Source organism: Capricornis sumatraensis, chromosome 8 (assembly GCF_032405125.1).
Source record: "Capricornis sumatraensis isolate serow.1 chromosome 8, serow.2, whole genome shotgun sequence".
Lineage (NCBI taxonomy): Eukaryota > Metazoa > Chordata > Mammalia > Artiodactyla > Bovidae > Capricornis > Capricornis sumatraensis.
The window spans coordinates 91538256-91555395 of record NC_091076.1 but is presented as its reverse complement, the minus strand read 5'-3'; the positions used below and the strand labels follow the sequence as shown (position 1 = coordinate 91555395).

Genomic DNA, 17140 nt, shown 5'->3' with positions numbered 1-17140 from the left:
CTGCAGCTTATCATAATTAACATAATCATACGTTTCTTTATCAATATTCCCATGGCTCTTGTGACCTGTGTTTTCCTTTTATGGTACCTTTGAATTGTCTTCCTAGAGGCAGTAGTCTTGCCTGTGTGGTTCTCAATAAATTCTTTGCCATAATCTTCCTACATTGTGTTTGATTTTTACATGGCATTCTTGATATAGAGATTTAAGTACATACTATAGGCATTATCCATTATGAGTATCATGTTAGCTCTCAAAATCAATTATTAGCTCATTAAGTAAATTGTGTCGTATGCTTTAGCTAATAATGAACACGATCATCAAGGATAGAGTCTTCTGTTCCTGCTCACAGGTATTTACCTTTACATCCCAAGGAAACCGATGCTTGCATCTCAGTGACTAAGCTGTAGTTGTTGTCTTTGTTTATGTACAGTTGCTGGGCATGGACACACCCTAAGATATACGAAGGAAATTATGTTCAGTGTCAGGGTCCAGCCCCGGTGGATCCAGGGAATTCGATGGGTGGACGGCGTTGGTGTGAGAAAAACTTATTTATTGATTGATATAAGAAATATAAGATTAGATTAGGAAGAAATAATATAGTAGGAAGATTAAGTGGAGAAAGAGGGTTGAATAACTTGGATTACTTGGAAGACCAATAAAATTCCAGACAAGGAATTTGAACCATCTGCGTTGGGCCACTGGTGCTTGCTTGAATATCTAAGGGTGCCTTGCCTTAGGCTCCCTTTCGCGCGGGTCTTAACAGCCAGGGCAAGTAAGCAGACCTGGGGATCTTCCGCGCCCCAGATGGAAATTCAGCCTGAAATTAAAGTAAAGAGCAGAGGGAGGGAAAGGAAAAAAAGAAAGAGAGAGACACGGGGGAAACCAGTCCAGCGACTGGCTCCATCCTCTATTGTTCAGAAGGCCTTTTATACTTTTGATAAAACATGGAGATCAATGGTAACACAAAGTTATGCAGCGTTAGCAGTCCAGACTCTTATCAAAACCAGGCTTTTCTCTCTGCATACCTCATTGTATACACAAGTCTTAGGTAATTTACATCATCTTCCAGCCAAAAGGGCCAATTAACATTTTACAGCCTTTTTTCTGATAAGGGTTTGTCAACCAGAAGACTTATTTGTGTTGATCTTCCCAAGGTCTGGTGCCATTCTCAGAAAGCACTAAATAAAGTTACATTCTTACACAGCAAAGATACAGCAACTTATAACAAGTAGAGGGAGTACAGTGATTTACAGCAAAAGAGAAGCAATTAACTCAAAAGTCTAGTGTTGCTAACATCAAAACTGCTATGTATCTTTTTCTACATCCTGCTTACATTGAGTAACATCCTTCCAGGTGCCTAGAAGATAAAGAATATGGAGGTCTGGCAGCAGTCCTGGAGTCAACAGTGAAAACCCTCTACCAATATAAATTTTAACTCTTTAGAAAAGGCTCTGTATCTTTAAGATGCTTTTAAGCTTTGTGCCTCTCGAGGTTGGGGGGCTGTAAACAATTCACAAGCTGTAAAAGGTCTGGGGAACCTGTTAGGCAAGCTAGAGAGCTATCAGAGGGGTTTTAACTGAAACATCCCTTTAAATGCAGAAGACTAAAGCCCTGGTTTGACTTTTTCCAGAGAATATCAGAAGAGTGGAAAAGCAGGCAGATTCTTCTATTTGAGGGGGTGGATGCTCAGGAAATTCCAGGGGGAAAACCTGAGGTCTGATTAGCCTTGACATCAGAGCTCTTGCCACATGAATTTGTCACAGGTGGAATTTCTCACACTGGCTCCTGGCATTCAGACTATTTCTCCCTACTCTCTACCTCTTCTTGATAACCATCCCTCAGCAATTAGTAACTGGAAAAGAACCCCTGTCCCCACACAACACCTTATGTTAACTGACTTGCTACTGAGGACAAAAAATAACTCCTTAGACTTTGCTCACAACTAGTATGCTCCACCAGAATTTGTTACAAATCTCTCTTAAAAAAAAAAAACTTGTGAATCAACTTGATGGAGTTCAAAGAGCTTCCCATTGGTCTACCTACATGAGGAATGCAAACTGATGATGAACACGACTGAGTGACTGAACTGAACTGAACTGATATTCCTTCAAAGAGATGTGACTTTCACAGTGTTAAAGCCTTCAATCTTGGATGGGAAGCACAGATTCCCAAGAATGTTACCTTGAGTTCAGTTGAGAAGATTCACTCCTACATCACTTTCTGAAACCATGTGTACTACCTCTGTGGATATATTTGGTACTACCTAAGAGGAACCAGGTAATGGTCTTTGGGTCAAGATATACACTACATCCAGAAGACCCGATATCAAAACCATGTGTTGTCACCTCTAAGTTGGTTCTTTGCCCCACATTTGCAAGACCACTCCAGTTGTCCATGGGGCCAGTCATCTCTGTCATGTGAGGTATGGTAGAACAGGTAGCTCTCATGATTGTGTGCCTGTTGTTGGTCTTGTTCTTCAAAAAGTGGGTCTCTTGGTCCAAATTGATGCTATTCAGAATCCTATGACAATACTACTCTAGCCAACAGTACAGCTGATAGGGATGAGAAATCCATGTTTACAACATGCAGTCCTAGAAAGGAGAACCTGTCTCTTTTCCTACTAGTCTGAGAGGATCACTTGCCTTTGTGTGGCGTGGTTAATGAGTTATGACGCTAGCCCGTCGGTGCTGAGCAACATTCTCTGCTTCTGACTGGCAGCACACAGAGCAGGGGCAGCCATGGTGAGAGGGAGCCTGTGCTATTGGGTTCACACAAGTCCTCTATCACTGCCAGTGGATGCTTTGTTCATGCTCCCTTGTGCAAATACTGATGCGCCCGAAGACAGAGATGGGATGAGTTGTTCCAAATTTGTAGTTGTCTAGTGACTTCTCTATTATGAACACTCTGAAGATCATTGATGTGGGAAACAGGTGGGAAATACTTTCTGTCCTCAACCCATCTTTATATAAATAATTATTCTCCAAGTCTCCTTATGTTCCAGTCTTGCTTCTCCCAAGCTCAATCCAGTCAGGGCTTTCACCACTTGTAAACAGCCAACGAACATCATTGTGAGGTCACTTTTCCTCAAAATAAACATGTCATGCCCACGTGTACTGTTGATTGTTCACTGTAAATATTTTCTCTTTCCACTGCCTTTGAAGAGCAAAAGTGTTATCTGTGGTACTCAAAATTCTCCACCTGGTATAAAACCTTCTGTGGGGCTAAGGACTGGTGAAACTTGAGGTATTGCATGTTTATATATTATGATCAATTAGATTTTGCAAGACTCAAATGCAATTATTACCTGTGTATTCTTGAGTCATTGAGGGCAGCACAAAACTCTACTGTTCTCCTTGGATGTGGTACAAGTTCTCATACCTTCCAATACCTTGACTTTGTTGCTCTTCAGTCTCTCTGCTGTATCCAGTTCTTTGCAACCCCATGGACTGCAGCACATGAGGCTTCCCTGTCCTTCACCATATCCTGGAGCTTCCTCAAGCTCATGTCCATTGAGCCGGTGATGCACCCAATCATCTCATCCTCTGTCATCCCTTCCTCCTCCTGCCTTCTATCTCTCCCAGCATCAGGGTATTTTCCAATGAGTCAGGTCTTTGAATCAGATAGCAAAAATATTGGAGCTTCAGCTTCAGCATCAGTTCATCCAATGAAAATTCAGGGTTAATTTCCTTTAGGATTGACTGGCTTTATCTCTTTGCAGTCCAAGGGATTCTCAACACCACAGTTCAAAAACATCAATTCTTTGCCACTCAGCCTTCTTTATGGTCCAACTCTCACATTGATACATGACTATGGGAAAAACCATAGCTTTGACTATAGGGAACTTTGTCAGCATTTGCTTCTTAATATGCTATCTAGGTTGGTCATAGCTTCTCTTCCAAGGAGCAAGCGTCTTTTAATTTTATGGCTGCAGTCACCATGTGCAGTGATTTTGGAGCCCAAGAAAATAAAATTGGTCACTGTTTTCATTGTTTCCCCATTTGTATGCCATTAGTGGTGGAACTGGATGCAATGATCTTAGTTTTTCGAATGTTGAGTTTTAAGCCATATTTTCACTGTCCTCTTCCACCTTCATCAAGAAGCTCTTCAGTTCCTCTTCGCTTTCTGCCATAAGGGTGGTGTCATCTACATATCTCAGGTTATTGAAATGTCTCCTGGCAATCTTGCATCCAGCCTGGCATTTCACATGATGTACTCTGCATATAAGTTAAATAAACATGGTGAAAATATACAGCCTTGAGGCACTCCTTTACCAGTTTTGAACCAGTCTGTTATTCCATGTTCGATTCTAATTGTTGTCTCTTCACCTGCATACAGGTTGCTCAGGAGACGGATATGGTGGTCTGGTATTCACATCTCTTGAAGACTTGGAAGTTTATTGTTAATTTGTGTTAAGTCAGGAAAAACCAATACAATATTGTAATTATATTAAAAAAAATGGGGAATGTAAGGCACAGCATAATGACCAGAGTTAGTAATACTGAAATCTTTGAAAGTTGCTAGAAAAGTAGATTTTAAAAGCTCTCATGCAAGAAAAAAGACTTTGTAACTATCAATTGTGACAGATGTTAATGTTAACTAGACTTACTACAGTGATAACTCTGCAACATCTACAAATATCAAATTATTATGTGGAACACCTATAAACAATATAAGGCCATGTCAATTACAGCTCAATTTAAAACAAACAAACAAGGATAGATACATACCAGGAGAATTCAGGAGTCTCATAGCAGGAGAGTACATGACACTGCTGTAGTGAAATATTGAAACACTTATATTGTTTCTAGCACTGCGGATTATATACTTTCCCTATGGCGTGGGAGTTACACTCTTACATGTGTATCTAAAAGAGAGGGCAGAAAAAACTTTAAGATATTATGGCTGACACATTTCACATTTACTGAAATATATAAATCTATCAATTTATCATCCTATCTACCTATTTGTCACAAATTATAAAAGAAAGCATGTGCAAGTTGTGATGTCTCACCAGAGGTGACTGATCCAGCTAAAAATAGTTATGGGACATTAATGCATTGATATTGTCTGAATACAGGGTACAGCTTTTGCCTGCATTCCAGCTTTGGTGCTGAAAAGTTAGTGAAGAACAACCTGTGAACACCTTCTACCTAAATGTACCTAATGAAGCTGGGAAACATTTTAGGTCAGTCACTACTGATTTGAAAGACATGTATATACAGGTTTCAATGTATGATTCTCCCAAATCATCCCACCCTCTCCCTCTCCCACAGAGTCCAAAAGACTGTTTTATACATCTGTGTCTCTTTTGCTATCTTGCATACAGGGTTATCATTACCATCTTTCTAAATTCCATATATATGCATTAGCATTCTGTATTGGTGTTTTTCTTTCTGGCTTAGTTCACGCTGCATAATAGGCTCCAGTTTCATCCACCTCATTAGAACTGATTCAAATGTATTCTTTTAATGGCTGCATAATATTCCATTGTGTATTTGTACCACAGCTTTCTTATCCATTCATCTGCTGATGGACATCTAGGGTGCTTCCAAGTCCTGGCACAGAGATGACCCAGAAGGATGGTATGGGGAGGGAGGTGGGAGGGGGATTCAGGATGGGGAACACGTGTATACCTGTGGCAGATTCATGCTGAAGTATGGCAAAACCAATACAATATTGTAAGGTAATTAACCTCCAATTAAAGTAAATAAATTTATATTTCAAAAAAATTAAAAAAAAAGAAAGTCATGTATATAGATACACGTGATTATCTTGAATCTCAGACTTTGTCTGAGATCAGACTTGGACTTTAGCAGGCTTCATTCATCACAGAATGCATCAGCATCCAGCAAGTCTCAACCTAAGCATAGTTAAAGGAACAAAGAAAAGGTGACTGTTCTGACGCTGGCCAAGGCAGGAAGAACTATCCCATGACCTGATGATGTCACATGCCAGAGATGCTGCTGCGATGATTCCTTATTCTTTTTCACTTCTGGAAATGGTTCTTAAGTACTAGTAATAATTAAAAAGAAGATCAAACACTAATTTAAATAGGCCTCAAAACACTAAAGAAATCATTTCCTCTTGGATAATTTCCCACTGACTACAAAAATGACATACACAAGGAAAGTCTTGCTTATTGGTCCCAACATTGGGGGTCCAGTGTATAAAAAGCCTCAGAACAGAAGTAGTCATCAAAATCTGAGAAACTCACTTCTGAACAGGAGTCCACACTCCACCACTGACAAAATGACTCACTCCTGCTGCTCCCCGTGCTGCCAGCCCACCTGCTGTGAGTCCAGCTGCTGTCGGCCTTGCTGCCCCCCAACTTGCTATCAGACTAGTGAAAACACCTGCTGTAGGACCACCTGCTGCAAACCTACCTGTGTGACCACCTGCTGTCAGCCCGCCTGCGGTGGGTCCAGCTGCTGCCAGCCTTGCTGTCGCCCTATCAGCTGTCAGACCACCTGCTGCAGGACCACCTGCCTCAAGCCTATTTGTACCACCACCTGCTGCCAGCCCACCTGCTGTGAGTCCAGCTGCTGTCAGCCCTCCTGCCCCCAAACTTGCTGTCAAATCACTGAAACCACCTGCTGCAAACCTACTTGTGTGACCAGCTGCTGTCAGCCCGCCTGCTGTGGATCCAGCAGCTGTGGACAAACCTGCGGTGGTTCTAACTGCTGTCAGCCAGCTTCCTGTGCACCCGTGTACTGCCATAGAACCTGCTACCACCCCACATGCTGCTGCCTGCCTGGGTGCCAAGCCCAGAGCTGTGGATCCAGCTGCTGCCAGCCTTGCAGCCGCCCTGTCTGCTGTCAGACCACCTGCTGTCGGACCACCTGCTGCCGCCCTAGCTGTGTGTCCAGCTGCTGCCAGCCTTCCTGCTGCTGATCACCTTGCCAAGCATCCACTGTCCCTATACAGCACCTTCTATTAATTGACTTGCTACCTGGGGACAAAACAAAATCACTGCCTAGACTTTGCTGACAACTGACATGCTCGACCAGAATTTCAGTTACTCATCTCCTTGCTTAAGAGCTTGTGAAGTAGCTTGACGGAGTGCAGGGGGCTTCCTCCAGTTGTCTTCCTCCGGTGTAAGAGGACCATGTGCCAACTTCCTGCATCTGTGATAAGGAAGTATGTCTTGGTTTTGACTCTGAAAATAGGATTGACCATCTAGTTCTTCTGAGTAACTTAAGAAAACCAGATCTCAGAATGTTCCTATAGGTTTCTACAACCTATCATAAACTTTATAATCATATTTTCTCTTTTGCTACCCTCATAGTTCTTGTATCATGCTTTCTCCTTTTACAGTCACTTTGGGTTTTACCTGTATGTTTCTCAATAAATGGTGCACCACAATTCTTCTGTATGTGTTTGATTTATTGCACCACATTTCTCATATAGAGATTTATATATTATATGTCTTATCCAATATGAGCATCCTATTAGCCCCCTTCCTAATTATTATCTCATTATTAAAAACCCATTTCATTGTGTAGTGTGATTTACCTAATAATAAACAGACTCGTCCAGGATGAAGTCTTCTGTTCCTGCTCAAGGGCACTTGCATTTACATCCCGGGGAAGGATGAATAGATGTCTGAACCTCGTGACTATGTCCTTGGCGAGCTAGAGTTGCTGTCATTGTTCATGTGGTTATCTATTGCTGGGCCTGGACACACCATGAGATACTCCAAGGAAATGATGTGCAGACTATTTCTCCCTGCCCTCTATGTTTTCATGGTAATGACCCCTCAGCAATTAGTAACTCCTCTCTCTGCCCACTGGTCTATCTAGATGAGGAGTCGAAAATGACCAGAGGACAGTTTAAACAGACTTTATTCCCTAAAACATGTGACTTTCCTAGTATAAAACCTTCAATCCAGGAGAGTGTAGATCCATGGGGAGGGGAAGAACAGATTCCCATGTATGTTACCCCGAGTTAAAGTGAGAGGGTTCACTGCTACTTCACTTTCTCAAACCACGTATACTACCTTTGTGGATATACATGGTACTACTGTGACGAAGGCTGAGCACTGAAGAATTGATGGTTTGGAACTGTGGTGTTGGAGAAGACTCTTGAGAGTCCCTTGGACTGCAAGGAGATCCAACCAGTCCATTCTGAAGGAGATCAGCCCTGGGTGTTCTTTGGAAGGAATGATGCTAAAGCTGAAACTCCAGTACTTTGGCCACCTCATGCAAACAATTGACTCATTGGAAAAGAGTCTGATGCTGGGAGGGATTGGGGGCAGTAGGAGAAGGGGACGACCGAGGATGAGATGGCTGGATGGCATCACGGACTCTATGGACATGAGTCTGAGTGAACTCCGGGAGTTGGTGATGGACAGGGAGGCCTGGCGTGCTGTGATTCATGGGGGCGCAAAGAGTCAGACACGACAGAGCGACTGAACTGAGCTCAACAAGACGATTCTAATTTTCCATGGGTCGGTCGTCTCTGTCATGTGATGTATGGTAGAACAAGTAGATCCCATGTTCATTTGCCTCTTGTTGATCTTGTTCATCAAAAAGTGGGTCAGTGGGTCCAAAGTTGGACTATTCAGAATCCTATGACAATGTTACTATAAGCTGGTTGACAGTACTGCTGATAAGGACAACAAATCCATGTTTACAACATGGAATCTTGGTAAAGAAGAATTGCTGTCTTTTCCATGCCCATGTAACCTAAGAGGAAAACTAGCCTGCCTTCCAGTTAGGTGGCTAGGCTTCCTGAGGGATGTTATTCTCCGCTTCTGACTAACAGCATGTACAGCAGGGCCAGCCATGGTCAGAGCGAGCTTGTGCTGTTGGTCCACACACATCTTCCACGCCCGCCACCATGGATACTCCGTGTATGCTCTCTTGTATAAGTATCGATGCACCTAAAGACAGAGATGGGATAAGAGATCCCAAACCTGTAGCTGTCCAGTGTCTCCTTCGTGGTAAACACTCTGGAGGTCATTGATGTGGGACACAAAGGGGAAACACTTTCTGCCCTCACACCTCCCTCCATCTAAATAATTCTCCAGATCCCTTTACTTTCCACTCTTGCTCCTCCCTTGGGTCAATCCAAACAGACAGTCCTTTTACCACATGCAAATAGGCAAAGAACATCATTTCCTCAGGGCACATTTTCTCAAAAAAAAAAAAAAATATATATATATATATACATATATATAATGGACATGTGTACTGACTCACTGTTCACTATGAGTATTTTCTCTTTCCACTACCCTTGCACAGCAGAAGTGTTATCTGTCATAATCAAAGTTCTCCATTTGGCTTAAAAGCTTCTACTGAAGTTAACAGTTGATGAAATTTAAGATACTGAATGCTCATATATTATGATCAATTTGATTTTGTAAGAATAAAATGGAATTGGGTTGGTAATTATTTTAAATATTATTTTTAATTAGAGGATAATTACAATATTGCAATGGTTACTACCATATATCAACATGAATCAACCATAGGTATATATATATGAAGGAGGAAACAGACAGAACAGGCTCCATCTTGAAAGCAGGACTTCATCTTGGGCTGGACTGTGGACTTTGAGCTATATGCCCAGTATCGATAGAAATGACATACCAACTGGAAAACCAGAGCCCCTGGATGGAAGGGCCCCAGGGCTGGTACCTAGACTCTCCATCACCTAAAATACCCTAATTATCTGTATAACTGAATATGCCAGCCTTCCTGCTGCTGAAAATCTCACCAAAGAACCACCATCTCACAAATCAACCTTGCTGTTCCTCGGACAAATTCATTTCCAAACGATGCTGAAAGCCAGAAGTCTATTGCCAATTTCTTTTCTTATTCACCTGCCTATATAAAAGCTCATGAATCAGCTTGATGGAATGTAGAGGACTTCACCCTGATTCTCCCCTTCCTATCCGTGTGGGTGATGCACCAGCTTCCTGCATCACTATAATGGAGCATCTTGGCTTTGACTTTGAAATCTAGATCTTCACCTCCTCTCTACATGTATTTTAGGGGAAAAATCCTCATGACTTTTTCTTTAGTTTCTGATACTTATCTTCATAATAGTCTTCATAATCATGTATCTTTTCAATATACTGATTATTTTTGTATCTAACTTTCTTCTTTTTCATAATCACTTTGAGTTGTCTCTCTAGATGCACGGAATTTTACCTGGGTTTCTAAATAAATCTTGTGCCACTATTCATCCCATACTGTGTTTTTGGTTATTATACAGCATCTGAAGAAAGAAACAGCAACTTACTCCAGTAGTCTTGCCTGGGAAATCCCATAGACAGAGGAGCCTGGAGGGTTATAGTCCAAGGAGTCGCAAAAGGGTCAGACATGACTTGGCTACTAAACAACAACAGAATTTCTGATGTAAGGCTGAGCTCATACAATCCCCCACAAATTATTTTTTCCATTCCTCATGTGAGAAAACCTCCAACTTGATAAACTATCTCAAAGTGAACGCATGTCACTATTATCAGGTTAAGAAATAGAACTTAAGCCCAACCCTTTCAAATGTAACTCTCAATAGTACAGAATTGGTCACTTTCCTTTTATATTATGATTGTCACACTCATCCATGTCATTTTCGGGTGGTTCATTCATTCTCCTTGCTGTATAGTCATCCAGTGATTGAATATGACACATTTTATTTATTTACTATTGATTTATATGTGGATTGGTTGCAGTTTGGGGATAATAAAAGTAATATTGTCATGAACTGGTCCTCTGGTGCACATAGATAAACATTTCTGTTGGATAAATATCTACAAGCAGAACTGCTTGGTCAAAGTGTTTATACTGTTCTCTGTAGAGGTCTTTCCCACTTTTACCATAGTTCTTCTTTTAGTTACTCGATAGTTTATGCTATTATAGAGTACCACTTAAAATTTTAATTTCTCAATATTTCTGACATATATAAAAGTAATTAATTTATGTATGCTGATATTATAACCAAACTTCCTAATTATTTCTAAATGTTTACCAATCGATGGGCTTAAAAAAATTCTTGCATACATAGTCATAACAACTGCAGTTGACAGGATTTCCCCTCTAAAGTTGAACTTACAGACATAAATAGGACTAGAACCAATTTATACAAAGACACTTTAGAGAGAAAATGTGATATCAAGACTAGCAGAATTTCCTCAAGCTTGCAGGGGATTTGAAAAATGAATGTGTGCTTCTTCAGTGGGGATGGGACAGTTGGCTATGGAAGGTCAGAGTCAGGAGAGGCACACATACAAGGTTTGGCAGTGCACAGGCACAAGGGGCCCTGCTCCTGAGTCTTCCAGCCCCTCAGGAGAGACCTCGTGTTTGACAGGAGTGCATGGGCTACTATTCAGCATTCTGCTGTCCCTAATGCTTATTCTGATTCTTCGCTCTCACAAAGTGAACTTCTAGTTGCTGTGTGACTTTCCCTTTAGATGCTCCTGCACAGAGAAATGACGGGTCTAATAGACTGTGCAAACTGTAGTCATTAAAGTTATGATTGTGGCTGATGCATGTGTGTGTGTGCACGTCTGCACAGTTGTGTCCAGCTCTCTGCAGCCCCATGGACTACAGCCTTCTAGCTCCTCTGCCCATGGCATTTTCCAGGCAAGAACCCTGGAGTAGATTGCCATTTTCTTCTCCAGGGGATCTTCCTGACTCAGGGACTGAACCCAGGTCTCTTGTGTCTCCTGCATTGACAAGTGGGTTTTTTACTAGTTGAGCCACAAGGGAAGCCCAACTGTGATTAATAAATTGGCATTAGTCTATGGAATGGATAAAATTATTATGCCTCAAGAGGGGTACATGAATCAGAGCAGATTTCTGAGTCTGCAAGAATCAGTTCAGAGACTTCTTTAGAGCATAATATATTTTGCAGGAAGTTACTTAATTCTTTCTACTCTGTCATCACATTCTTAGGCCAAAGAACAATTTTCTTTAGATGATATTCTTTCTCACACTGGATGCTTACAAACGTTTGATGAAGATGAATGCATGAGTGGCTGGACAACACTGAAGGCTAAAAATAAAAACAAAACCCTCTCTGCATTCTAAATTGCAGCTATAAAATGCTTCTGCCCCAAAAACCATTATATATATATATATATATATATATATAATATATCTATAGTTTGCAGTTTGAGACAATTGAAAAAATAAAGATGTTAAACTAGTTTAACTAAAAATATTTTTGTATGTCTTTTGGTAAATATATAAATAAATATATATTTACTTCCATGATTTTTATATATTTGTATTTTTGTTGGAAAACACTAATTGTAGAATTGCTTATAGAATGTTGTGGTCAAAATGTTTATGCTATTGGATAACCTAAATATATTAATGTAATGCAAATATTTACAGACCTAATGAAGAAATAGACAAGTATATGGTAATAGTTGAGGACATTAATAGTCCGCTCGAGGACATTAATTTCACTACTGGACAGATCATCCAGACCAAAAAATAAATGGGAATATTGCCCTTAAATGACACCATATATAAATCCATCTTGACAGACATATATAGAATACTGCTTTCAAGAACAACATAATACATATTCTTCTCAAACACACATTTTACATTCTTCAGGATAGATTATATGTTGGCTGACTAAACAAACTCACAGTAAGTTAAAAAAGATTGAAAGTATATAAAGTATACTTTGAAACCACAGTAGTAACCAACATTAGAAAGAAAACTGGAAAATTCACAATGTGGAGATTCAATAAAATGCAACTGAACAACCAATGAATCAAAGAAGAAACCAAAAGAGAAATTTTAAAATACCTTGAGACAAATGATAATGGAATTACAGCATACCAAAACGTATGGGGTGCAGAAACAGAAGTTCTAAAAGATAAGCTCACAGCAATGAATGCTTGAGAAACAAAAAATTTCAAATAAACTGCCTAAGTTTACACTCAAGGAACTAGATAAAGAAGAACAAAGGAAGTCCCAAGTGAGTAGAAGCAAGGAAATAAAGACCATAGTGGAAATAAATGAAACAGAGACTAAAAAGGGGGAAAAAATAGGAGAGAAGATCAACAAGACTAAAAGCTGTTTTTATTTTAAAAAGGTAAGCAACTTAAAAACTTTAGCTAGATTCACTAAGAAAAAGAGAAGCCCCAAATTTAATATCAGAAATAAAAGAACACTGCAAACTACAGTGTAAACACCGTAAGCTATAATACATTGGTGAAAGAAATTGAAGAAAATACAAACAAATTTTTTGCTCAGGGATTAGAATAAGTAATATTGTTGAAATAGCCTTACTACCTAAAGTAATTTACAGATTCAGTGCAATCCCTATTAAAAGTCTAATGGCATTTTTACCAAAATAAGAAAAAAAATTGTAATATGTGTATGGAAGCATAGAAAACTCAGATAACCAAAGCAATCTTTTTTTTTTTAATTTTTAATATAAATTTGTTTTTAATATAAATTTATTTATTTTAATTGGAGGTTAATTACTTTACAATATTGTATTGGTTTTGCCATACATCAACATGAATACACCACAGGTATGCACGCTTTCCCAATCCTGAACCCCCACTCCCTCTTCCCTCCCCATACCATCCCTCTGGGTCAAACAAAGCTGGAGACATAATGCTTGCTGATAGCAAAGTGTGTTACAAAACTATAGTAAATAACACTGTATGGTTTGGCATAAAAACATACATACATCATGGAACAAGATAGAGAGCCCAGACATAAATCCATACATTCTACAGCCAATTAATCTATAGCAAAGGAGCCAGGAATATACAATGGTGAAAATACAGTCTTTTCAATACATGGTGTTGAAAAAACTGACAGCCACTTACAAAAGAATAAAACTGAACTACTCTCTTACACCATACACAAAAATTAACCCAAAATGGACTTCCCTGGTGGTCTGGTGGTTAAGAATCCACCTGCCAGTGCAGGGGACATGGGTTTGGTCCCTGGTCTGGGAAGATTGCACATGCCTCAGAGCAAATATGCTCACCTGCCACATCTACTGAAGCCCCCGCACTCTCGAGTCTGCGCTCTGCAAAAAGATGCTGCCACAGCGAGAAGCCTGCCCACCTCAACTAGAGAGTAGCTCCCACTTACCCCAACTAGAGAAGGTCTGCACACAGCAATGAAGACCAACACAAGCAAAAAGACAAGAAAACTCAAAATGGATTAAACCTGAATCTGAAACCATAAAATTTCTGGAGGAAACATAGACCTTAACATTGGTCTTGGTGCTTTAAAAAAAAAAAAGACACTAAAAATAAAGGTAAAATGTAAAGAGGGACTACATCAAGCCAAAAAGCAGGAATTCCCTGGTGGTGCACTGAGTGTGACTCTGTGCTTTCACAGCTGGGGACCTGGGTTGAATCCCTGGTCCAGGAATTAAGATCCCACAAGCCACATGGTATGGCAAAAAGAAAAACGCTTCCACACAGTAAAGTGAACAGTAAACAAAATGAAAAGGCAGCCTACTGACTGGGGGAAAATACTTGCAAATCATATACATGATAAGATTAATATTAAAATATATAAAGAACTCACTTGACCCAATAGCAAAAAACAAAACAAAAACAATCTGATTGAAAAAATGGGCAGATGTTCAGAATAGACATTTTTTTTTTTCTTATAAGACATACAGATGGCCAACAGGTACTAGAAAGGTGCTCAACATTACTAAGCATCAGGGATATGCGAATCAAAACCATGATGAGTGACCACCTCATAGTTTTGCATGACTATAATGAGAAGGATGAGCTTCATCAAGTCTTGGTAAGAATGTGGAGAAAATAAGAATATTTGTGGGCTGTTTATGGGAGCATAAATTGGTGCAGTCACTATGAGAAATACTATGCCTGTTCCTCAAAAATGGAAAGAAGAACTACCATCCAATCCAGCAATTCCACTTCTGGGTATTTATCTGAAGAAAACAAAACACTAACTGGGAACAATATAAGCACCCACATGTTCATTGCAGCATTATTTACGATAGGCAAGATATGGAAACAACCAAAGTGTCCATCAATGGATGAATGAAGAAAATATGTTATGTATTATGCAATGGAATACAATTCAGCAGTAAAATATAAGCGGCTTTCCCATTTGTGACAATATAAATGGACCTGGAAGACTTTATGCTAAGTGAAACAAGTCAGACAGAAAGACAAATACTATATAATCTCACTTATATTTGGAATGCAAAAGAAACCCAAAAATCGAAACCCTGAGTTCATAGATAGAGAGAATCCATCTGCCAATGCAGGAGACTTAAGAGACTGAGGTTTCATCCCTGAATTGGGAAAATCCCCTGGAGGAGGGCATGGCAACCCTCTCCAGTATTCTTGTCTGGAGAATCCTATTTACACAGGAACCTGTTGGCCTATTTAGTCCATAAGTTTGCAAAGAGTTGGACATGACTGAAGCAACTTAGCATGCACCCATGCAGGCATACAGTGTTAAACAAGAGACAAAACCTTAGATTATCATGGAACAAGTAAGGGAAAAACCAGTTCTCTAGTGATGAATGGATTTGTTTTTCTGTGATATTCTTGAAAATATAACAATTGTGTTTTTTCAAAGGCATCTGCTTATAGACTGGTTGACCCGTAAAAGCAGGGGGAAGAGAAAGAAAACACTTGTAGATTAATCCATAGGTGGTTCAGGATGGGGAACACGTGTACGCCTGTGGCAGATTCATGTTGACGTGTGGCAGAACCAATACAATATTGTAAAGTAAGATAATAATAATAATGATAAAAATACACAAGTGGACATAATATGAAAGAAAGTAGTGGAAAATTAACACAACATTGTAAATCAACTATAATTAAATAGAAATAAGTTAAAAATAAAAATGATAACATAATATATATGAAAAGTATGTTCCTTACATTCTCCCAGTAAAACTAGTGAGTGGCTGAACAAGAATTTGAGTACTCTTCCATATGATTCCATACTCTTTCCATAACTAAGTGAGTGAGAGTTACTCAGTTGTGTCCGACTCTTTGCAACCCCATGGACTGTAGCCTGTCAGGCTACTCTGTCCATGGAATTCTCCAGGCAAGAAGACTAAGAGCTGTGGTCTTTCCTTCCTTTATAGAGATTTTATGGTTGAAGATAAAATCAGAAGTAAATCAAAGCACAATCTAAGAGTGAGTTTAGTAAAGAAAGTGCGTGCAGGCATGTTAAGTCCCTTCAGTCGTGTCTGACTCTTTGCCATCCCATGTACTGTAGGCTGGCAGGTGCCTCTGTTCATGGGATTCTCCAGGCAGGAATACTGGAGTGGGTTTGTATGCCTTTTTCAAGGGGATTTTCCCTCCCCAGGGATCTCTTATGTCTCCTGCATTGGCAGGCAGGCAGGTTCTTTATCACTAGTGCCACCTGGGAAGTCCAGTACAGAAAGTGAATAATGTAAATTAGAAACATCTTAAAAAGGCACAGACACAATCATAAGAATGATAACATATGTTCATGCATTTCAATGGTATTTCATTCCACTAAACCATAATCCAGTACATTTAGAATATTTAGAGAAAATATTTAGACTTAATCTTAACACTATAGATCTAGTTGGAAAGGTTAGTGACTGGGCCCTCAGGGAAAAATGAACATCTGCAGTCAGTAGGGAAATGCTGGGCATTGTCCAAAATGCACCCTGGGAGGTGGGAAAGTACATGCCAGCGGTTAGTGTGAAACAAATGTGATTTTTCAGTGTGCGTATCTTCTACCGGGGAGAGTACTGCTCAGTAACTGCTCAGTAATGCCATTCTGGCTGTCTAACAAGTGATCCCAATGAGCGAAAGATTCAGGAGGCCAGGCTGGGAGGGGAATGGGGGACAGATGTTAACATAATCACTGTTGAGAGGAGATGTCTGAAAAAGGAATGGGCTACTATGGAGACAAGATATCTCAACTAAACAACCAGTTGGCAGTAGGAGTATTGTGTCTTTGATTTGCAGCTTCTGTGAGTTAATTCCAGCAGGAGACTATAAGTGTTTCTTCTATTACTGAGTCTCTGCGAAGTCCCTACATTCTCTGTCTTGCTCAAACGCTGTAACTGACATGGATTGCTGGCATTGCCATCCTTCTCTGAAATCCACAAGCACTCAAAGGCGTAACATTAAAATATTACATGGTGCCATGAAATTATGACATTCGTTCAC

The 17140-nt window shown here is 40.0% G+C and overlaps 1 protein-coding gene across 5 annotated transcripts; it reads left to right on the top strand.

The window, feature by feature from the left end:
• The first annotated feature begins 6249 nt into the window (after positions 1-6249).
• LOC138084079 (keratin-associated protein 9-3-like) lies at positions 6250-6891 on the top strand. Of its 5 annotated transcripts, none has more exons than XM_068978182.1 (3): positions 6250-6296; positions 6363-6533; positions 6618-6891. In XM_068978182.1, exons 1-3 carry the CDS (start codon positions 6250-6252, stop codon positions 6889-6891), a joined length of 492 nt encoding a protein of 163 aa, XP_068834283.1. The 5 variants fall into 5 exon arrangements, with proteins under 5 accessions (XP_068834283.1, XP_068834284.1, XP_068834282.1 ...); XM_068978183.1 differs by having other exon boundaries at positions 6363-6551; positions 6660-6891; XM_068978181.1 differs by having other exon boundaries at positions 6250-6311; positions 6363-6408; positions 6493-6891.
• Positions 6892-17140: the final 10249 nt, after the last annotated feature.

Excerpts from the sequence above, each read along its gene's own strand:
- LOC138084079 (XM_068978179.1), top strand. The coding sequence starts at position 6,250 with ATGACTCACTCCTGCTGCTCCCCGTGCTGCCAGCCCACCTGCTGTGAG.